Below are 18,550 nucleotides of genomic sequence, written 5' to 3' on the forward strand. Positions count from 1 at the left end.
AGAGGAGCAACGTCCATCCTCTCCACCTTCGAGCAAATAGTACTACAGAGCTACCGCGATGGAAATCCCTGGGGGTTAGTATTTAGCATCGGATGCTCATGACATGTAAAAACGAGGTGAATTTCGAGCTCGTGATTCAGGGTTGGCGGGTTCTTGGCGAGGGGCGGGAGTGTTTCGAAATGGGAAAAATGGTGCAAATTTTACCCACTCTAACTAGGGGCCATGCACGGACCACTGCTCAACGAAAGCGCAACTTGAAATATGGAGGGGGGAAGTCGCGACTTGGCTCACCATCGACGGTGGCACCACTGACTCAACTGAAGCAGTTTGGCAGTGCACTAAACAGCTATCTTCACTTCCATACCTACTATCATTGTCGAATTCTGAATTTTCATCTCGATCCACACACCCGACGTTATTTATCTACTTGTATTTGTCTGCCGGTCAAGAGCCACATCAGCGTAGTCTGATAATTCGTTATCCCACCGTCTTACACCCGTGGCCGCCCATCGACGCGTCATAAAACCAGAAAAGAGGGATTGGCGGTTGTACAGAGATGCGCTGCTGCATCATTGCTACAGTTGTAGTCTCTAAACTTAGCTGAGTCGACCAGCTGTTTCAACGCCGGGCGAGGCACCGTCACACTCGCCTACCTCATCTGTCCTCTACACACAGTACAGACGAACCATCGGTTACCCAGCACCACAACCATGAGGCAAAGAGGTGAAGCGGGCCTTTAAACGAGGCCCGATTGTGTCTGGGCGACGGCGGTTACCCACGCGTTGGGAAAGTTCTTCACGGCAGTCCGTGCGAGATGTAACACCTGAGGTTTCAAGTGAAACACCATGAACTAGGGTTTGGATGCAACCGCCGAGCAATGGCCTTGTCAGCCTTGCATGTCATCCAATCCCCGACTTCGCCTCTTCTTCGCATGAACGGCGGGAGCAGGGTACTTGTTTGAGTGATCGACCGCTTGTCCTGTCTGGATCTGAGCCTCAGAAGTAGACGACCACCAGGATGGAGCTCGGCATCTCGGGGGTGACCCTGTGTTGCGATACTCGCCTCCCTTCTTCGTGACCCGACAAGCTTCCTCTTGGCACCACTGCTTGACCCTCTCTCTCCACAGCGAACTGCCTCGTTTCGGCTCGTTGTGGGTTCGTTCTGTCCGTGTGAACCCCCAATCTCGAGATTCCCTCCTTCACCCTCTTTTTGTTTGGTGATAGGTTATGGGATGGCCGTCGTCTGATCACATCACGACGTGACCGACGGGAACCTTCCACTATGATACGCTCCTTCACTTGAGAATATTTCTTTTCTTTAATTGCCCCATTGACTGGGCTGGTTTCCCTTCTCTTCTCACCTATTCTTCTTTCCAGCCGGCGCCAACATGGCGGTCGAGGGTGCGACGCAGGCCCTCGTCGCGGCTTTCTTCTTGTCAGTATTCTCCACTTCATGCTAGATATACCCAACGAAACTTGTGTGTGTTGGGACCGTAGGTTTTAACTAACGTTTGTGTAGCGGGATCGTGTTGAACGCGGCGTCCGCGGCTCTCGTTCTCTACGTTAAGGGGTATGGCCTCTCCGCCGTATTTCGGGACAGCCAGAGGCTGGTCCTCGTTCTTTTTCTCCTGAGTGCGGCCCTGTGGGCCCAGATCGATTTTATAACAGTCCTTCTCGACATCTCGACGTCGTCGATGCCCTGCCAGATCGGCATTATATTCTCTACCACATTCGACCAGTTCGCGCGTTTCTCGGTCGAGCAGTTCCTCTTATGGGCTCTGAATAATAACAATGGCGCGAAGCTCTCGCTCACCCAGCTGATCCCCCAGGTCTTGGTCCTGGTCAGGTTCCTGGCCGGAGCTGTCTTTATCGGGTTCACCCGGCCGCAGACTGATGACTTCTGCCTCGCCACCACGTCTGCGCTTCCTGTTGGTATCCTGGTCGCGGGTCTGGACGGAGCCATCGTTTTGCTCCTCATCATTAGGGCCTATTCGGCGGGAGGGGCGGCGAAGGAAAACCGCGATGGCAAAGGAGTTGACGCCGACCGGGCCAGAGCGCTGATGGCTGTGCTGCTGGGTTTGGTGTTCTGGACCGGGGTACGTTCTGTGGCATGACCTTCTTCACGCCCGTACTGATAAGATGATAGACGAGTGTGCCGATGCTTCTCGGCTTTGAAACTCTAGCCCTGGCTACCAGGACGGCTCTTCCGGCCGGCGGTTTGTTGGTTGTGATCAGTACGTTGCCTGTCCCCTATTCTTCTTCTACATATTTCGAGCTAACAAAATCGCAGTTTTTGTGGCAAGTGGTGCTGGGACTCTACTCACGTCCCGAGCAACAGGCTCTCGGCCGCCAGAGGCACCATCACCAAGACGGATCAACATCAGCCGCGATATTTCGACCTCCGACACTGATTATCCTCCGACTCGCTTTGAGGACCTCAAAGAAGCGGCCATTCGGTCCTCCAGAACATTCGTCAACCCGAGAGACGCACCGAGAGTCAAGGATGAAACGAGTATTGGGTTCGATTTCGGAGCCGAAGGCACACGTCAAGCCGAGCCGATGCCGCCGCTTCCAGCTAATATCAGCCACAAGCCGAATGCGTTCCACCTTACGAAAGGAAAGATGACCATCAGCCACCCGATTGTCCAACAAAATGACGGCCAGAATCCTTGGAGCAAAATCGCCGTGGTGGATCTCAAGGAGGCTGCGGTGGCAGAGAGGGAGAGAAGAGCCAGGATGCAGGAAGAAGAAAACGTGACGGTCAGCCGCCCTGCATGGGTATCGATGGACCTGACCCCGGAGGAAGCGTTGAAGCGCGGTGTTAGCCTCAAGAGGAAAGAAGTCGCCTCTGCCTCTATCCGGGAGAGCCTTTTCCCCGGCGCCCTTCAGCCAGAGGATGCAGCGGTCGCGGTAACCACGTCCGCCCAGCTGTCTCCGGGCGGAGAGGAGACTCGTCGGAGGTCGCCTCGGCCATCGCCGCAGGAGGAGCCAGTACAGCCACGGCAAGCATCACCGGTTCAGGCTACGCAATCCCCCGACGCCGAGTCTCAGTCCCCGCAAAACCACACGTTGGCCATGCAACAACCTCTCCCGAGGTCGAATATTCGCCCCTCAAGGATGCTACCTCCGTCGCCAACAACGCCGCCACCTGAACCGACCAAGACTCCGCTCCAGAGGCGCCCAACTATTGGCCTTCCGTCGAACCCAAGGGCACGGGGTCTTGCAGTCACCGAAGAGCCGGGATCGCAGCACCGGACCATCCTATTTGTGAATAACATCGAATACAACGACCCAGCTATGGTTCAGGCCATCATCAAGACCGCAGGCCACCCCTCTACAAAGCCCGCCCCTGTTGCTGAAACTCCTGGAACTTCACGGTCGGTCGTTAACCGCCCGCGTCCGATCCCGCGGAAACCGGCAGACTCGCCAGCAGAGTCTAGCCCAGCGCTTAGCCACCGTCGAACTAAGTCTGGCGGCTCTGTGATGGGGAGGAAGTCTCTTCTTGCCCCGTCGCCCGGTAGCCCCACAACGCTTCCGCCTCTCCCTGTCCTGCCGAGGAGCGCGACGGTAGGAGCCAGGCCGCACCCCAACAACACAAAGAGCATGACCTTCCAAGAGAAGGTCACACTCCTGTTCCCAAGCCCACCGAGCTCTAACGCGATCAAGCGCCGATCATCTCTCCCCGATGTTCCGCCCATTCCTGCATCTTACTGGGATATCGACTCCTCCCCGAGTGAGCCCTATGGGCGCCAGCATTCTAACCGGACGACGCAAGCATCTACTCGTACGGAAAGCGTTTTGGAAGTTGACGAGATCTCGCGCAACCCTAAGAAGACGAGGGTGAATGCAGGCGAAGCCGGGAGCTCTTGGCTCCGCGCGTTGGGTGACGAGGACGGTGGTGACCCGAGCAACAACCCACGCGTGAAGGAAGCTAGCGGGAAGCGCGGGTCGTCCCCAGTTCTCCCCGGAGTCCCGGCTCGTGCGTCCGCCTGGACAGAGACAACATACGACCGCTCCGAGGACGACGGGACGAACTGGAGCTCTATCAACACGCCGGAGGTGGCCATTGGTGTTCCCGTTATGCAGCGGCTCGGCCTGCCGTCGTCAGTTCGGATGCCTGGCCGTCAAGACATGAGAGGGTCGGAGCTTTCCTTCGCCGACAACCGCAGCCGGGAGACATTGCCGATCATGCTCGACACCTCCACCGTTCAGCAGTTCGATCGCCAGAGCCCGATGGTTTCGGAAGTTGACGCCGTGGTAAGCCCAGTGCTACCTACTTGGCACCGACGTGTGGGCGACGTGTGCCCAACTTTCTCAGACAGAGCGAAGAAGGTCAAGGCTAGGAAGATGCCCCCTCCTGCGCCTCTGCCGCTACACACTCTTTCAACGAAAAAGATCCTCGCCGTTCAAGTTGAGCCTTCTCCGCTTGAGTCCCCTGGGCAAGCCATCCAGCAAATTCAGGCGCAATTGAAGAAGCTTGATGAGCTTGAGCAACCCACTCCGGAAAGTGCGTCGCGGCGCATAGCACTCCTTGAGGATCTCGAACGGGAGATGGGCCAACAGGAGGAGCACTGGGAGGAGATCAAGCATGACATTGGCCGTGATTCTCTGTCCAGCATGCAGACTACGTCGCCCACGGCCCAGGACTCGCGCCACGCGTCTGTAGCCAGCACTATCAATATGGCTCGTGAGCCGACCAGAAAGAGCATCGGGGCAGAACGTAGAGCCTCCCGCCTTGCTCACATGCAGAACGCCATCCCCATCGTCCCCGAGCCACCAGTACGGAACTCGGTGAGCCCACAGATGAGCAAGTGGCAGAAGCGGTTGACGGAGGCGCAGATGGATTACATGGACGCTCGACTCCTCCGTGCTAGCAACGTCAATTTCCTGCAACTGACGAGAGCTCAGCTTGCTAGTCCTACTCCACCAGACTCAGACGACTCTGAGGTCCCGCCTCTCCCAAGTTTTGACGAGGGAGCTATGGTTGGGCAGCCATCAGAAGCGCCCCAAGAGTCAGCCTTGCTATGGACGCCTGCATCAAAGGACGCTGCCCCGACAAGCTTCCTCTGGGCGGCTACTTCGAAGCCTAGCCCGGAGATCGATGCTCCACTCCCGGCCCTGTCGGTCCGTCCAGCACAGAGAAAGGAGTGGGCGCCTCTTCAGATCAAGAGCGCTCAGCTCTGGCGCAAGCCGTACAACACCGCGAACCGGGCAACCTCGGGTCTCTGGCGCCCTCTCTGGGCTTCAGCAGCACCTCCCGCCGAACCACTAGCTCGCGTGCCCTCCAAGTCAGAGCCCGCCTCGCAAAAGGCCCCACGACCGGTAACTCAACGGCCCCCACGCCGTAACAAGCGCGTTACGCTGCTCCCAGACATTCTCGAAAGCCCAAAACCTCTTCCGGACAAGCGTGGAACTCTCGGCATTTTCCAGTTTCCATGGGGCGAGAAGTCCGACACCGCGAGAGTCCAACCGCGCCCGAGCGTGTACATGGCCATGCCCGGTACTATGTCGTCAGGTACTCCGTCTATCGGTATGGCAGGCCGCTCAATACGGCCAGAGTCAGACGAGTACTCTTCCTCGTTCTTTGACGACTACGACGACGAGGACGATATCATGGGGATGGACTCCGACGAGGATGGTGACGACGGGTTTGACGAGACAACACTGTGGGAAATTGCCAGCCTTTTGAAGACCGATGAGGTGCCGTCGAGGAATAGCTTGCTACCGCCCCCATCCGAGCCGGTCGTGGATGACTATCTTGATGAACTGCCTTCGGACGATGAAGGTCAGTCGATCGTGATTGGCCTGGCTGAACCCCTTGAGGCGCTTGCTGAGCAGCAGCGTGACTCGGCGACACTGGAGAGCTCGGCTCTGCTGATGCTCGAAGACGCCATCGAGTCCAAGACGGCGCCCAAGCAGGCTATCAGAATTGGCCTGCCTGCCAACCCCAAGGCCTCTCTGAACAGTCGCGCGGCCCTTGTTGCTCCCCAGGCGACACCAGAACCCGAGATGTCTCGGATGCCGCGCCACACCGCCGAAGTCCAAAAGGCCACGATTGTCCAAAAGAAAGGATCTGTCGGCTTGTGGCACCCGCCCAGCCAAGCGGATACGCCTTCCGCACCAGGAGGCTTGTTCGTATTCGAGGCCCGCCGATCTGACGGCCGTGGCACCTCCGAGGAGCCGGCTGCCATGCACATGAGCCGGAAATCACGCCCGGCTGAGCAGAAATCCCTGGAGCGGTTGGCGTCGACAGATCTCTGGACCTCTGCGGATGCTAGAAAGAAGAGTGAGCGGAATTGGATCTTAGGGGCGAAGACAAAGCACCGGGGGAGCAGGCTTCAACGACAGCAGACTACTCCCGAGGACTGGAAGGCTGCTCTGAGCAAAGCCATCGCAGCCAGCTACCCAAGCCGCAAGAAGCTCAACCGGATCACCACCCCTGCCCAGTGGGAAGCCGCGCTTCAAGAAGCCATCGCAGCCAGCTACCCAAGCCGCAAGAAGCTCAACCGGACCATCTCCACCCCTAGGGTTTGGGAAGCCGCGCTTCAAGAAGCCATCTCCCTCTCTACCCGTCAACAATCATCAGCCTTCAACCCCGCCATCCGCCACCCAGTCTTCTTCGGCTCCCTGACCATCACCTGCCCAGAAGAGGCCGTCCACCCTGCCATTCCGGCCCCCTCAGCCAAGAAACTGCACCGGCCATCCTCCAACTCGCGGAGCCGCAGCCGCAGCACCAGTCGGACCCAACGCAAGGAGGAGGTCCGCGCGGTTGAGCACGAGGTGCATACGTCGAGCGACGCCCCGCCGCCAGTCCCGGCTACTCTACAGGCAACCTTCTCGCACAACAGTGCCATCCAGGCGCAGATCGAGGCGCTCGAGCAGGAGCGGTTGTTTGCGGAGCGCACTGCGAAGGCCGAGTACCACCGGCGCACGAGCATGGCGGCTGCTGCTGTCGCAGAGCCAGTGGTGGCGATGGAGGAGGAGGTTACGGGCGTGGAGACGGTGCAGGACTTGCAGAGGAGGCTGAGCTTGCGGATTCGGCAGTCGTTGGTCTTCACGTCGGCTCCGATTCAACCCAAGGCGCCGGAACCGCCCGTTGTGGTTGCTGCTCCGGTTGAGGTGGCGAGGTTTGAGCCGAGGAGGAAGTCTGAGCCCCGCAAGGATGCCAGCTACCTGTGGATTCCTCATTCCCAGTCTGTGGCTGCGGTTTCAACAACCGGCCTGTGGTTGCCAGCCGCTAAGCGTGACTTTTCCACCAGCCCCTCGGCGGAAGAAGACGCCATCGCCGCCTCGCAACGGGCACACCGGCGAGAAATGCTGCAGAAGAAGCAGCTAACACAAGAGATCCTTGCACAAATGGCTGCGGTAGAAAGGGGCGAGAACCCCTTTGTTCACTTTGCAAAGATGGACCTGTGGGTGAATGGGGAGAGGGCGGCTGTGGCTCGGGCGTCGGAGAGGGACTGGCTGCATAATGTGTGTGCGCCGATGGCGAAGAAGCAGTCGAAGGGCAAACAACTCTGGACCTCTTCCCTTCTTTCCAACAACCGTTCCCTTTCGCGAACCAGCCTCTGGACGCCCATGGCCGGCCCTCAAGTGTTGTCCTCGGAAGAAGAGGACGCCAACCATACCGGCCAGAGCAGGAGGAACCGGCGACGACAAGAACCCTTCACGCCAACCACCAAGGTACCGCAGGGAGTGGAAATGTGGACTAAGAGCACCGTGTCTCCTCAACAAGCGACGAGGCAAGATTGGTTGCACAGCGTGTGCGCACCAGTCCCGACTTCGGCCTCAACACCCGGCGGTACGAGCAAACAGCTCTGGGCCCCTTACCGTCCCAGCAGCCGTTCCGACTCAACCGTCCACTTGTGGCCCGGAACAGCCTCCTCGGTCTCATCCCTCCTGCCCATGCCCACAGCGCGCGCCGGAAATAGGAACCACCGACGGCAAGACAAGTCCGCCCAGCCCGCTCGCATCGAGCGGCGCGCGGCGATGTGGACCAAGCAAAGCGTCGCCTCGGCTCAACAGAAGACCAAGCACGATTGGTTGCACAGTGTATGCACACCCGCCTCGACCTCGCCCTCGACCACCGGCGGCGTGACCAAACAGCTCTGGGCCTCTCACCGTTCCAGCAACACCAGCCGGTCCGCCTCAACCCTCCACCTGTGGCCCGGAACGGCCTCATCGGCGTCATCTCCCAGGGAAGAAGAGTACAGGCTCATGGCCACGGTGCTCACTGGAAGCGGCAAGAACCGTCGACGGCAAGAAACACTCACCCAACCAGCTCACATTGATCAGCGTTCCGGAATGTGGACCAAGCAGAGCGTCGCCGCGGCTCAACAAAAGACCAAGAAGCACGATTGGTTGCACAGCGTACGCACACCGACCCGGACCTCGACCTCGGCCACCGGCCGCGTGAGCAAACAACTCTGGGCCGCTCGCCGTCCTAGCAACACCAGCAGTTCCGCCTCAACCGTCCATCTGTGGCCTGGAACAGCGTCCTTGGCCAGCTCCATTCCCACGGCGCACACCGGGGGCAGGAAGAACCACCGCCGGCAAGCCACACCAACCCAACCGGCCCACATCAAGCCGCACACGGAGATGTGGACCAAGCAGCAGAGTGTCGTCACAGCCCAACAAAACACCAAGCACGACTGGCTCCACACCGTCTGCACACCCACCTCAACCCCAACCTCCCCCAGCAGCCACGCCACGAGCAAACACCTTTGGACGACCGCCGCGCCCCGCCGCCGCTCCGGCAGCGCGCCGGGCTCGGTCGGCTTGTGGTCCGAGACAACCGCCACCGCCGCCAACTCGTCCTCCGGTTTGGTGGAAGCGGAAGACGGGTTCGCGATGGCGGCACGCGGGCGGCGCAGGAAGGCGATGCAGGAAATGGTGGAGATGCAGGAGGTGCTGGCGCGGATCGCGGCGATTGAGCGCGGGGAAGATGTGTTTGTTGATGATGGTTTCAGGGGGGCGCGGGAGGGGATGTGGAGTGTCGGTGTGAATGTGAGGAATGGAATGGGGGTGGGTAGTGGTGGCCGGAGGGATTGGCTGCATAGTGTGTGCGTGAGGCGGACGAGGGGGGTGGTGTTGAGGTATTAGGGAGGGGGTGGCTTGGTTAGTTGTGTGGTGGAAGTGTGTGTGAAGTTGGATACCCATCTGGGGGGAGGGAGAGTTTGTAATACCCGGCTTTGCGGTAACCGTTGTTGTGGCCGACTGGCCCGTCCTGGTTCCGGTCTTTTTTTCTTCGATTTTGTTTGTTATTATCTAGTATGTACATGTACATGTCTCGTTAGTTTGAGAGATTGTATACACTTTTACGTGCTTTGGCCAGTTGGCCGTATCAACCTGTGTAACCAAAACCGCCCGAATATCCGCATCCAACGTGACGATCCACATGTCCTCTTCATAAAGTACATATGAGTCGGTGCCGTCTCCGACCAAGTGCCGCCATGATTGGGGACAGGGCGCAACGTGAAAAGCTTGACGGACGGGAGGAAGTGTGTACGACGTACGGGCATAGGGAATTGCATATATATGAGCGAGTTAATGCCGCCTCCGGACACATACTACCCCCGGATATAGCGGAAACGGGAACGTTGCTACCTAGGTGCCCTGTTGGAGTCCGAAGATGGCCTGACTTGCTGGAGGCCCATCCAACGGCTGTTACCGTGCCCCGACTGAAACTGGGACATTTCCGAGCATGCTGCGGAAACAAGCCGGGTGGTGTTCAGGGGCAAGATGGCCTTGAGTGCTCAAGTGTTCGGGAGCGGACCTCGAGCAGTGATATGTTGGGAAAGTCGCAAACTCCGGAATTATTAACCACTCGAAGTGCGGCTCCTGAAATCGTCACACCATGCGACTGACACGAACAACCAAAGGAACCGAGAGCGGCGGGCCAAGCCCGGACAGAACCGGCTGAGACAGTCGACGCCGGATTCCGAGTGGGTCCGAATAGACCGCCGCCACCGTCAGGAGCTTTCTCGGGTTTGTGGTGAGACTTGGAGGATCGGAGCTGATGGGGGTCCATTTATTTACACAGTAGAGATGGACCCCCAACTGTGGTCGGGACCCCCCAAGACAATGACGCGTGGTCTTAACCATGAACGTACGGTGTGACTGCCGGACGGGTACCTGAAAAGAATAACCATCGTAGGGAAGCCACGGGAAGAGAATTCCGGAAACACACCACTCGAGGAAAGATAAGGTCTGGCCCGGTCTATCTCCGCGGGTGTCCAAAGGAGGAAGCGACGATGGATTCTGCAACACCTGATTGGCTGGTGCACTTATCTGTGGGCTATCTGCTATCTTGACCAACCTCAACGCCCTTGCCGTTCTGAGCTGCTGGAAGATGAGAGATGTTCTGTGGGTTTCCACTTTTCGCAGTCACTGCGTGGTGCTCGAATCTACGCAGCACACAACCGCAATACTCAGGCTTACATCAGTGCCTGTGCAAATGCCCCGTGGAGATGCAAGGCTGCCAACATCCCGCGCCCTGCTCCATCCGCTCTCTGCTCGACTCACTTTTCTCCGCTAAGACCATGACATGATGCCCACGCTTTCCCGACCCCCGAGATATCCCAGAGCCAGACCCGGAGAACTGCGATCCGGAGATGCAGTTCTCCGTTGGCTGTGGGGATTGTGTCCCGTGAATTCCGATGGTTGAGGCCCATGTTGGCAGCATTGACGGGGCTCATCGGGATAAGATACGCGGGTTGTCGTCAGATTCCGGCTTGTCTCTGGTGTTTTGGCCGCGCTTTTGTCGTCTGATACTAGAAAGACCGCAAGTATACCATTCCGTGTCGCTTTTATTTCTTCTCTCTCCCATTTTCATCTTCTCGTCTCATCCTCAACCAAGACCGCATAGAACAAACTAGACTATTACAACCTCGGTTGTTGACATTCCACCCTGTTCTGCTCTAATTGACCTCGGCACCTCTCCCTGGTGTTCCATACGTTACACCAAACCACGCCCAGCATGGCGGTGGGAGCGCGCAAACGGATTGTTGTTGTCGGCCTGGGCATGGTCGGCATCAGCTTCATGTATGTCTAGACAAATAAAGTCGGCCCCTCCTCGCTCGCTGACTCCTGGATAGAGAGAAACTCCTGAAGCTCGACGCAAGGGCCCGTGAATACGACATCACAGTGGTCGGCGAGGAGAAACATGTGGCTTACAACCGTGTCGGCTTGACAACATTCTTCGAGCACCGCAAGGTCGAGAAGCTCTACCTCAACCCGCTAGAATGGGTAACCATCACCTCACTTGGTGTTATCGGAACCCGTCGCCAACTGACATGTTTCAGTACGAAAGCATTATGGACGGAGCCCTGAACTACCACGTCAACACCACAGTCACCAAGATCGACTCCTTCCGAAAATCCATTTCCTGCGCCGATGGAAAAGAAATAGAATACGACATCCTCGTCCTCGCCACCGGCTCCGATGCCATCCTCCCGCGTGCCATCCCCAACCACGATGCCACGGGTGTCTTTGTCTACCGCACGGTTGACGATCTTGAGAAGCTCATTGCCTTCTCCGCAAATCAGAGCGGCGCCGTTGGCGCTGTCGTCGGCGGCGGTCTGCTGGGCCTCGAAGCAGCCAAGGCTTTGATGGATCTACAATGCTACAACAAAGTCAAAGTCATCGAGCGTGGCGGTTGGGTTCTCAGCCGCCAGCTAGATAGCGTCGCCGGCGCCATGGTGGCTGACCAGGTCCGTGGCCTCGGTGTCGACGTTCTGCTTAACAAGGCCGTTGCCGGGATACAGACCGATGAGCAGCGCAACGTAACAGGAGTCAGCTTCGAAGATGGCGATTCCTTTGCTTGCTCCACCATATGCTTTGCCATTGGTGTCCGGCCACGGGACGAGTTGGCGCGACAGGCAGGGCTCAACTGCGCCGCCCGGGGCGGGATCATGGTCGACAACAACCTCAGGACCAGCGACCCCAATATTTACGCCATTGGAGAGTGCGCAAGCTGGGAGGGACAGGTCTTTGGGTTGATCGCCCCTGGTGTGGAAATGGCGGATATCTTGTCCTTCAACCTCACGCAGGCAAAGCTTCACCAGCCGAGGTTATACAAGCGGCCTGACCTCAGCACCAAGTTGAAGTTGTTGGGTGTCGAGGTGGCCAGTTTTGGGGACTACTTTGCGGACATCGAGGGTCCCAAGTATCTACCAGCCAAAGCGAAGAAGACCAACGGGGTGAATGGTGCCAACGGCCATGGTTCCAACGGCGCCAACGGCACCAAGGAGGCCGACGCCCCGTCGAGCCTCGTCAAGGCCCTGACTTACAAGGACCCCTTCCAGAACGTGTACAAAAAGTACATCTTCACAATGGACGGAAAGTACCTCCTCGGCGGCATGATGATTGGCGACACCAAAGACTACGTCAAGCTGGTGCCCCTAGTTAAGAACCAGAAGGAGCTCGACATCCCGCCAGCGGAGCTCATCCTGGGGGCCAAGAGCGAAGGCGACGACGGTGACGACCTCGACGACGACACCCAGATTTGCAGTTGCCATAATGTCACCAAGGGTGACGTTGTCAACGTTGTCAAGGACGGTAGCTGCAAGTCCATCGGTGATATCAAGTCTTGCACCAAAGCCGGCACCGGATGTGGAGGCTGCGTTCCTTTGGTGACCGCCATTTTCAACAAGACCATGAAGGACATGGGCAATGAGGTCAAGAACCACCTCTGTCCCCACTTCAACCACAGTCGCGCCGACCTGTACAACATAATCATGGTCAAGCGCCTGAAGACCCTGCCAGAGGTCATGAAGGAGGCGGGTACCGACCCCAACAGCCTCGGCTGCGAAGTCTGCAAGCCCTGCCTAGGCAGCATCTTCGCCAGTCTGTGGAACAAGCATGTCATGGGCAAGCCGCATCATGGTCTGCAGGAGACCAATGATCAGTTTCTGGGCAACATCCAGCGCAACGGCACATACAGTGTCGTGCCCAGGATGGCGGGTGGCGAGATCACGCCAGACAAACTTCTTGCCATCGCTCAGGTTGCTAAAGAGTACAACCTGTATACCAAGATCACCGGCGGTCAGCGCATCGACATGTTCGGCGCCAAGAAGCAAGACTTGCTCGACATCTGGAAGAAGCTAGTCGATGCCGGTATGGAGAGCGGCCACGCCTATGCCAAGGCGCTGCGGACGGTCAAGAGCTGTGTCGGGACTACCTGGTGCCGGTACGGCGTCGGGGACAGCGTGGGTATGGCGGTGCGTTTGGAGGAACGGTACAAGAGCATCCGCGCGCCGCATAAGATCAAGGGTGGTGTAAGTGGTTGCGTGCGGGAGTGTGCAGAAGCTCAGAATAAGGAGTAAGTTCCTGTACCCATTTTCAACCCAGCACTCCCAGACTAACGAGTCCCTAGCTTTGGCCTCATCGCCACCGAAAAGGGCTTCAATATCTTCGTGGCCGGTAACGGCGGCGCCAAACCCAGACACTCAGAGCTTCTTGCCAAAGATGTGCCACCAACCGAGGTCATCCCCATCCTCGACCGCTACCTCATGTTCTACATCCGCACAGCCGACAAGCTCCAGCGCACCGCCCGCTGGCTGGAATCACTCCCCGGCGGTATCGCCTACCTTAAGCAGGTCATCCTCGACGACTCTCTCGGAATCAACGCCTCCCTAGAAGCCCAAATGCAGGAGCTCGTCGACAGCTATTTCGACGAGTGGGCCGAGGCCATCAGCACGCCCTCCATCGCCGCCAAATTCAAGCAGTTCGCCAACACCGCCGAGACGCTCGAGAACATGGAGCTCGAGACGGACCGCCTCCAAACCCGACCCGTCATGTGGACCAAGCAACCAGCGACCGAAGACTTCGCCTCGCTGCGCGACAGCTGGTCGGAGACAGCCTGGCAGCCCGTGCTCGAAGCCTCCTACTTCCGCGGCGCCGACGCCCTGCCCAACGGCACCAGCGCGACCATCAAGCGCGGCGACACCCAGCTGGCCGTGTTCCGCTTCAAGGGCCGGTACTACGCCACGCAGCAGATGTGCCCCTACAAGCGCTCCTTCATCCTCTCCGACTCCATCCTCGGCGAAGACCTCCCCCCGGCGGCGGACGACACCACCACCACCACACAACCACCACAACAGCCACCATCCCCCTACATCTCCTCCCCACAACACAAAAAGAACTACTCCCTCGCCACAGGCGCCTGCCTCAACGACGCCGACCTGTCGGTCGCGACCTTCGACGTCGAGGAGCGCGCCGACGGCATGGTGTACATGAAGCTGCCGTCGGTCGAGGAGCTGGACGCCGCGCTGGGGACGAGGCGGTGGATGGTCAAGAAGGGGGAGGCCGGGCCGGGCCAGTTCGACGAGGTGGACAGGAAGATCGGGTTCGTGGGCCAGAGGGCCAAGAAGCCCGGGGTGAAGGCCATGGTGAACGGGGAGTTGGGGATGCGGAAGGGGGTGGAGTTGATGATGGGTGGGAATGGGGGTGGTGGTGCGGGGTGTGGGGGGGCGCCGGCGTGGTGAGTTGAGTCGATGTGGGTAACAGTATGCCTTTTTTGGACGGAGCTTTATGGTAGCGGGCGTTGGGGGTAAAACTGATGTTGTTTTCTGCTTCCTTTACTGTCACGTTTCTGCTGTATGGTTTTTCTTTTAAGGATGTATCGAGTGTGTTATATTTTGACTTACGAAGAGAAATAAACATGAACAAGTTCCAGTCAGATGTCGTTATACCCAGGAGGAAGTGTAGCGTGTCGTGATATGTCATGGATGTCGCCACCCTTTCCAAACCAACCCATCAACCCCGGCCGCGTACCCAAAGATAGAAGCACCCAAACAGCCGAACCAGAACAACAAAAGATGGACACCTAACTGGCAACCGCTAAGCATAAACAGCCTCCAATCCCTTCCCGCCAGCCTGCACGACCAAGATACTCGCCTTGATGCCCACCGTGACCAACTGCTCGGCCACAGCACCGACCGTCCGCCTCAGATCCGCACTACCTCCACCGCTCCCACCCGCACTAGTGCTCCCACTCCCAGTTCCTCCACTCACTCCGCCACCGCCATCCTGCCCATCCGCAGCAGAAGCAGCGCCAGTAGCACCAGCAGCGGCCAGCGCGTCCCCAAAGCGAACATTCCGCCGCCCCACGACGACCACGTCGCCGGCGTTCTTAGGCCGCTGGCCGACCGTCTTCTGGGCGAGCACCACAATCTCGGGGAGGGTCGAGGCCGGGGCGGCAGTCGAGAGCTCGACCTCGCTGAAGACGACGCGCGGGGCGAGGTCCGACGGGAGAGAGGCCTGCATGGTGGCGAAGAAGACTGCATCTTGTTGGATTTGGCGGGCGGCTGAGTCTTGGAGGGAAGTAGTGGTGGCGGATTTGGGGGAGGGGGTGGATGTGGAGGTGTCGTTGGAGGTGGTGGGTTCGGCTTTGGTGGTGGTGGCTGGCCAGATGATGCGCACGATGGAAGCGGTGACGTGTTGGTTTTTGGCAAGCTGCAGGACGATTCGGAGGGCGACGTGGTCGTCGGGCCCGCCGAGGAAGGGAAGAAAGATGTGGTGGGACTTATTGGCGACAGGGAAGGTGGCGAACTCGGGGCGGTAGCTGCGGATGGACATGGCGCTCTTGGTGCGGGCCAGATCTGGCCGGTCGACGGGCTTAGTGATGCCACCGAAGCCGTTGTCAATGAAGATGCCCGTGTTGCAGGTGTGAGCAGCTTGGTGTAGGGTCTGGGTGATGAATTCGAAGTGGGAGGTAGACCGGAACCTCTCGCTCCCACTCATGGCGATAGGAAGGGACATGTCCTCGGATGTGCTGCCGTACTCGCCCCAGGGGATGAGGGCAAAGTCGGAAGATACTTCGGATGCCTGGGACATGAGCGTCTCCGCGTACGAATCTGCGGGAACGACTGCGACCCGGCCCGAGACGGCAACGTCATGAAGCTGGGAGAAGGTCCTGAAGGCGTTGACCACAGGGTCACGGAGGGAGTAGGAATCATCGCCCTCAGTCAGATGCATGACTGACGAGGTACGGTCGGTGAGTTCAATGACGCGTAGGCCATGAACTTCGAGCGGTCTCTTTCTGATCTGTACCTCTTTGCCTTGGGACGAGTCTTCGGCGGTGTCAGGGTGGGCGGACGCGGGCACGCTCTCAGGGCTGAGGAGAGTGATGAAGGTAAATAAGCTCGGAAGACTGTCGAGACGAAGATGCACCATGAGGCGGCGGACCTGCGAGTCGGCCGACTTCTGCTGAGGCTGATCGGCATCGGGAGGGTTGGTGGGGTTGCCGTCCCAGTCGATTTCTCCGCGCCGCCACCTTTCAACCTTCTTTTGGTACCATGGAGGATACAAAGCCTTGGTAAGGGGCGTAGTGGCGACAGTTGTAACCAAAGCCATGACGACAAACATGCTGAAAGTAGTATCTGACAGGATGCCCGCTTGAAGACCAATGTTCTAATGGCGTTAGCTGGAGGTCCCTTTAACGGATAGAACGGACATACCAGGACAATCAGTTCGACAAGACCCTTGCAACTCATCAGGCAGCCTATGGTGAAGCTTTCTCGCCAAAGCAACTTACTAGCGCGAGCAGCCAGGGTGCCACCCGCGATCTTGCCGACGAAGGCGCACACGATGATGCCGATGACATAGGCCCAGGTGATGCCGTCGTTCAAGAGACCCAAGTTCGTATTCAGGCCAGAGAGTGCGAAATATAGGGGTAGAAATAGAACCGAGATCAGATCCTCGATCTTCTCGGTCAACTTGATGGCAAAACCGCCGTCGTGAGGGCAGATGAGGCCGACCAAGAAGGCTCCGAAGATGGGATGGACACCAATAATACCTGGAAAATCAGAACCAGCGGATAATATCAGATGGGGAGCGGACCCACCGGTAAACCAAGCCGAAGCAAGCACCATGAGCATGGTCAGGGCGACCATGCCCTGGGTAGGGCCATTCTGCAGACTGCCGGTCCGCCTCAAGACCCAGATGAAAGGCGGTCGGACGATGAAGAACAACACCAGGGTCCAGCCGATGCAGCAGAGCAAGGCCCAGAGGGCAGCCAGGCCGTTGCTGTTGTTGACCAGGGCGACGCAGAGGGCAAGGAGGATCCAGCCGGTCACATCATTGCCGATGCCGGCAGCCAAAACGGTGACACCGACGTTGCAACGCAGCAGGTTCAGCTCGCTGAGAATGCGGCAGAGGACGGGGAAAGCAGTGATGGCGAGCGCGGTGCCAATGAACAAACCAAAAACTCCAAAGCTGATGGGATGCTCAACAATGCCGGCGTGAAACTGGTGGTAGATACCGTAAGCGATGGCAAAGCCGAGGCCAAAGGGCAGAATCATGCCGGCCAGGCCGACGCTGAGGGCAGCCTTCCAGTTCTGGGTGAACAGACGCATGTCGACCTATTGATAGTCAGGCCCAATCCACAGCCGCGCGGAAGCCGGGTTGCTCACCTCGAGGGCGACTAGGAAGAGGAAGACCAACAAGCCCACTTCGGCCACATTTCTAAAGACGGGCATGGAATCAGTGGGGAAGATGGCTATGACGGGTCAGTGACCAGGGACGGCATCGACACAAGGACTCGGTGAGATGCATACTATCTTTGAAGCCCGGTATCCTCATCATCACCGAGGGCCCCAGCAGGATGCCGCCGAGGACCTCGGCGATGACACGGGGCTGGTTCAGCAGCCGGAGGGGGTCTGTCACAGCCAGTCAGTCAGCCCAAAACGAACAGGTCCAAATCCCGAGTCGGGTAACTCACAGTGCAATAATTGGCAAAAGATGATGACAATGATGGCCTACATTGTTGGATGCTATTGTTAGCGTACTAGCCCGTAACATGCAAGCCAGGCTGGCCGGGGCCAAGGCCGGTGGCCGGGTTACATTCTCGGCCTCGAAACGAAACACACGGATATCGGCACCGCTTGATGGGTCCAAACAACGTTGGGTTTCACAGGGCCACCAATAGGGTCACTTACCTGGATGATGAAAAGCGTAATTGGATTCGATGGGTTATACTCGATTGGATTAATACCTTCGAGAACGCCGGCCTGGGGTGGGGGCCCCGTGGAATTGGTCGCACCACCGCCAGCCATTGCGTTGATTCTGTACCTATGTACTATGATGATGTCTTGAGATGGTTGAATGCTCGGAAGTCGACGCGCATGCGAACGTGGTCTGAAGAAAGACAAGTCGGCGGTGAGACCAGGCCACAAGTCCGACCACACAGGGCGATAAGGCCTTTTAAGAAGGGCTGGCAAGTCTCAGTCCCGGGCTGTGGCTCATCCCAGCTTGGCAACCACCGACCGCCGTGAGGAGGAGGGCGAGGGTCTTCACTGCAGTTCGCACATCCCTAGGCGACAGCCGTACCTAATCTGGGCCTTCGGATTTGCTCCTCAAATGGACAGTCGATCAAAGGTACCTTATCCGTTCGGTGCTGCTGCTTGTGCAATTCGCACGTGAGGGGGCAGCCGGGATGTTTCTGGGGCTGCCCATGCCACGCGAGGGCACAGGAACAAGCTTAACTGCTGGCGTGCTCGCTCAAGGCTCGCTCTGAGTGGGCGGGATGCATCTTGAAACTGCCAAACGGG

The 18,550-nt window shown here is 58.3% G+C and overlaps 3 protein-coding genes across 3 annotated transcripts; 2 read left to right on the forward strand and 1 right to left on the reverse strand.

The window, feature by feature from the left end:
* Positions 1-929: 929 nt before the first annotated feature.
* Positions 930-9,260, forward strand: B0H64DRAFT_232308 (uncharacterized protein). Its single transcript, XM_062799741.1, has 4 exons — positions 930-1,434; positions 1,519-2,095; positions 2,146-2,233; positions 2,290-9,260. The coding sequence occupies exons 1-4, from the start codon at positions 1,388-1,390 to the stop codon at positions 9,099-9,101; spliced, it is 7,524 nt and encodes a 2,507-aa protein (XP_062656115.1). The 5' UTR covers positions 930-1,387; the 3' UTR covers positions 9,102-9,260.
* Positions 9,261-10,830: 1,570 nt separating this feature from the next.
* On the forward strand, positions 10,831-14,663 carry B0H64DRAFT_232378 (uncharacterized protein). Its single transcript, XM_062799742.1, has 4 exons — positions 10,831-11,042; positions 11,096-11,246; positions 11,303-13,320; positions 13,375-14,663. Exons 1-4 carry the CDS (start codon positions 10,978-10,980, stop codon positions 14,483-14,485), a joined length of 3,345 nt encoding a protein of 1,114 aa, XP_062656116.1. The 5' UTR covers positions 10,831-10,977; the 3' UTR covers positions 14,486-14,663.
* Positions 14,664-14,840: 177 nt separating this feature from the next.
* On the reverse strand, positions 14,841-17,582 carry B0H64DRAFT_328962 (Sodium/hydrogen exchanger family-domain-containing protein; the record flags this gene model as incomplete). Its single annotated transcript, XM_062800856.1, has 5 exons — positions 14,841-16,412; positions 16,460-16,797; positions 16,846-17,362; positions 17,414-17,499; positions 17,558-17,582. The coding sequence occupies 5 exons, from the start codon at positions 17,580-17,582 to the stop codon at positions 14,841-14,843; spliced, it is 2,538 nt and encodes an 845-aa protein (XP_062656117.1).
* Positions 17,583-18,550: the final 968 nt, after the last annotated feature.

This window comes from Chaetomium fimeti (assembly GCF_033439085.1).
Source record: "Chaetomium fimeti strain CBS 168.71 chromosome Unknown B0H64scaffold_7, whole genome shotgun sequence".
NCBI lineage: Eukaryota > Fungi > Ascomycota > Sordariomycetes > Sordariales > Chaetomiaceae > Chaetomium > Chaetomium fimeti.

Excerpts from the sequence above, each read along its gene's own strand:
- B0H64DRAFT_232378 (XM_062799742.1), top strand. The coding sequence starts at position 10,978 with ATGGCGGTGGGAGCGCGCAAACGGATTGTTGTTGTCGGCCTGGGCATG. Across the intron at positions 11,247-11,302 it reads ACCTCAACCCGCTAGAATGG|TACGAAAGCATTATGGACGG; the intron begins GTAACCATCACC and ends GACATGTTTCAG. Across the intron at positions 13,321-13,374 it reads GCAGAAGCTCAGAATAAGGA|CTTTGGCCTCATCGCCACCG; the intron begins GTAAGTTCCTGT and ends ACGAGTCCCTAG.
- B0H64DRAFT_232308 (XM_062799741.1), top strand. The coding sequence starts at position 1,388 with ATGGCGGTCGAGGGTGCGACGCAGGCCCTCGTCGCGGCTTTCTTCTT. Across the intron at positions 1,435-1,518 it reads CTCGTCGCGGCTTTCTTCTT|CGGGATCGTGTTGAACGCGG; the intron begins GTCAGTATTCTC and ends ACGTTTGTGTAG. Across the intron at positions 2,234-2,289 it reads CGGTTTGTTGGTTGTGATCA|TTTTTGTGGCAAGTGGTGCT; the intron begins GTACGTTGCCTG and ends ACAAAATCGCAG.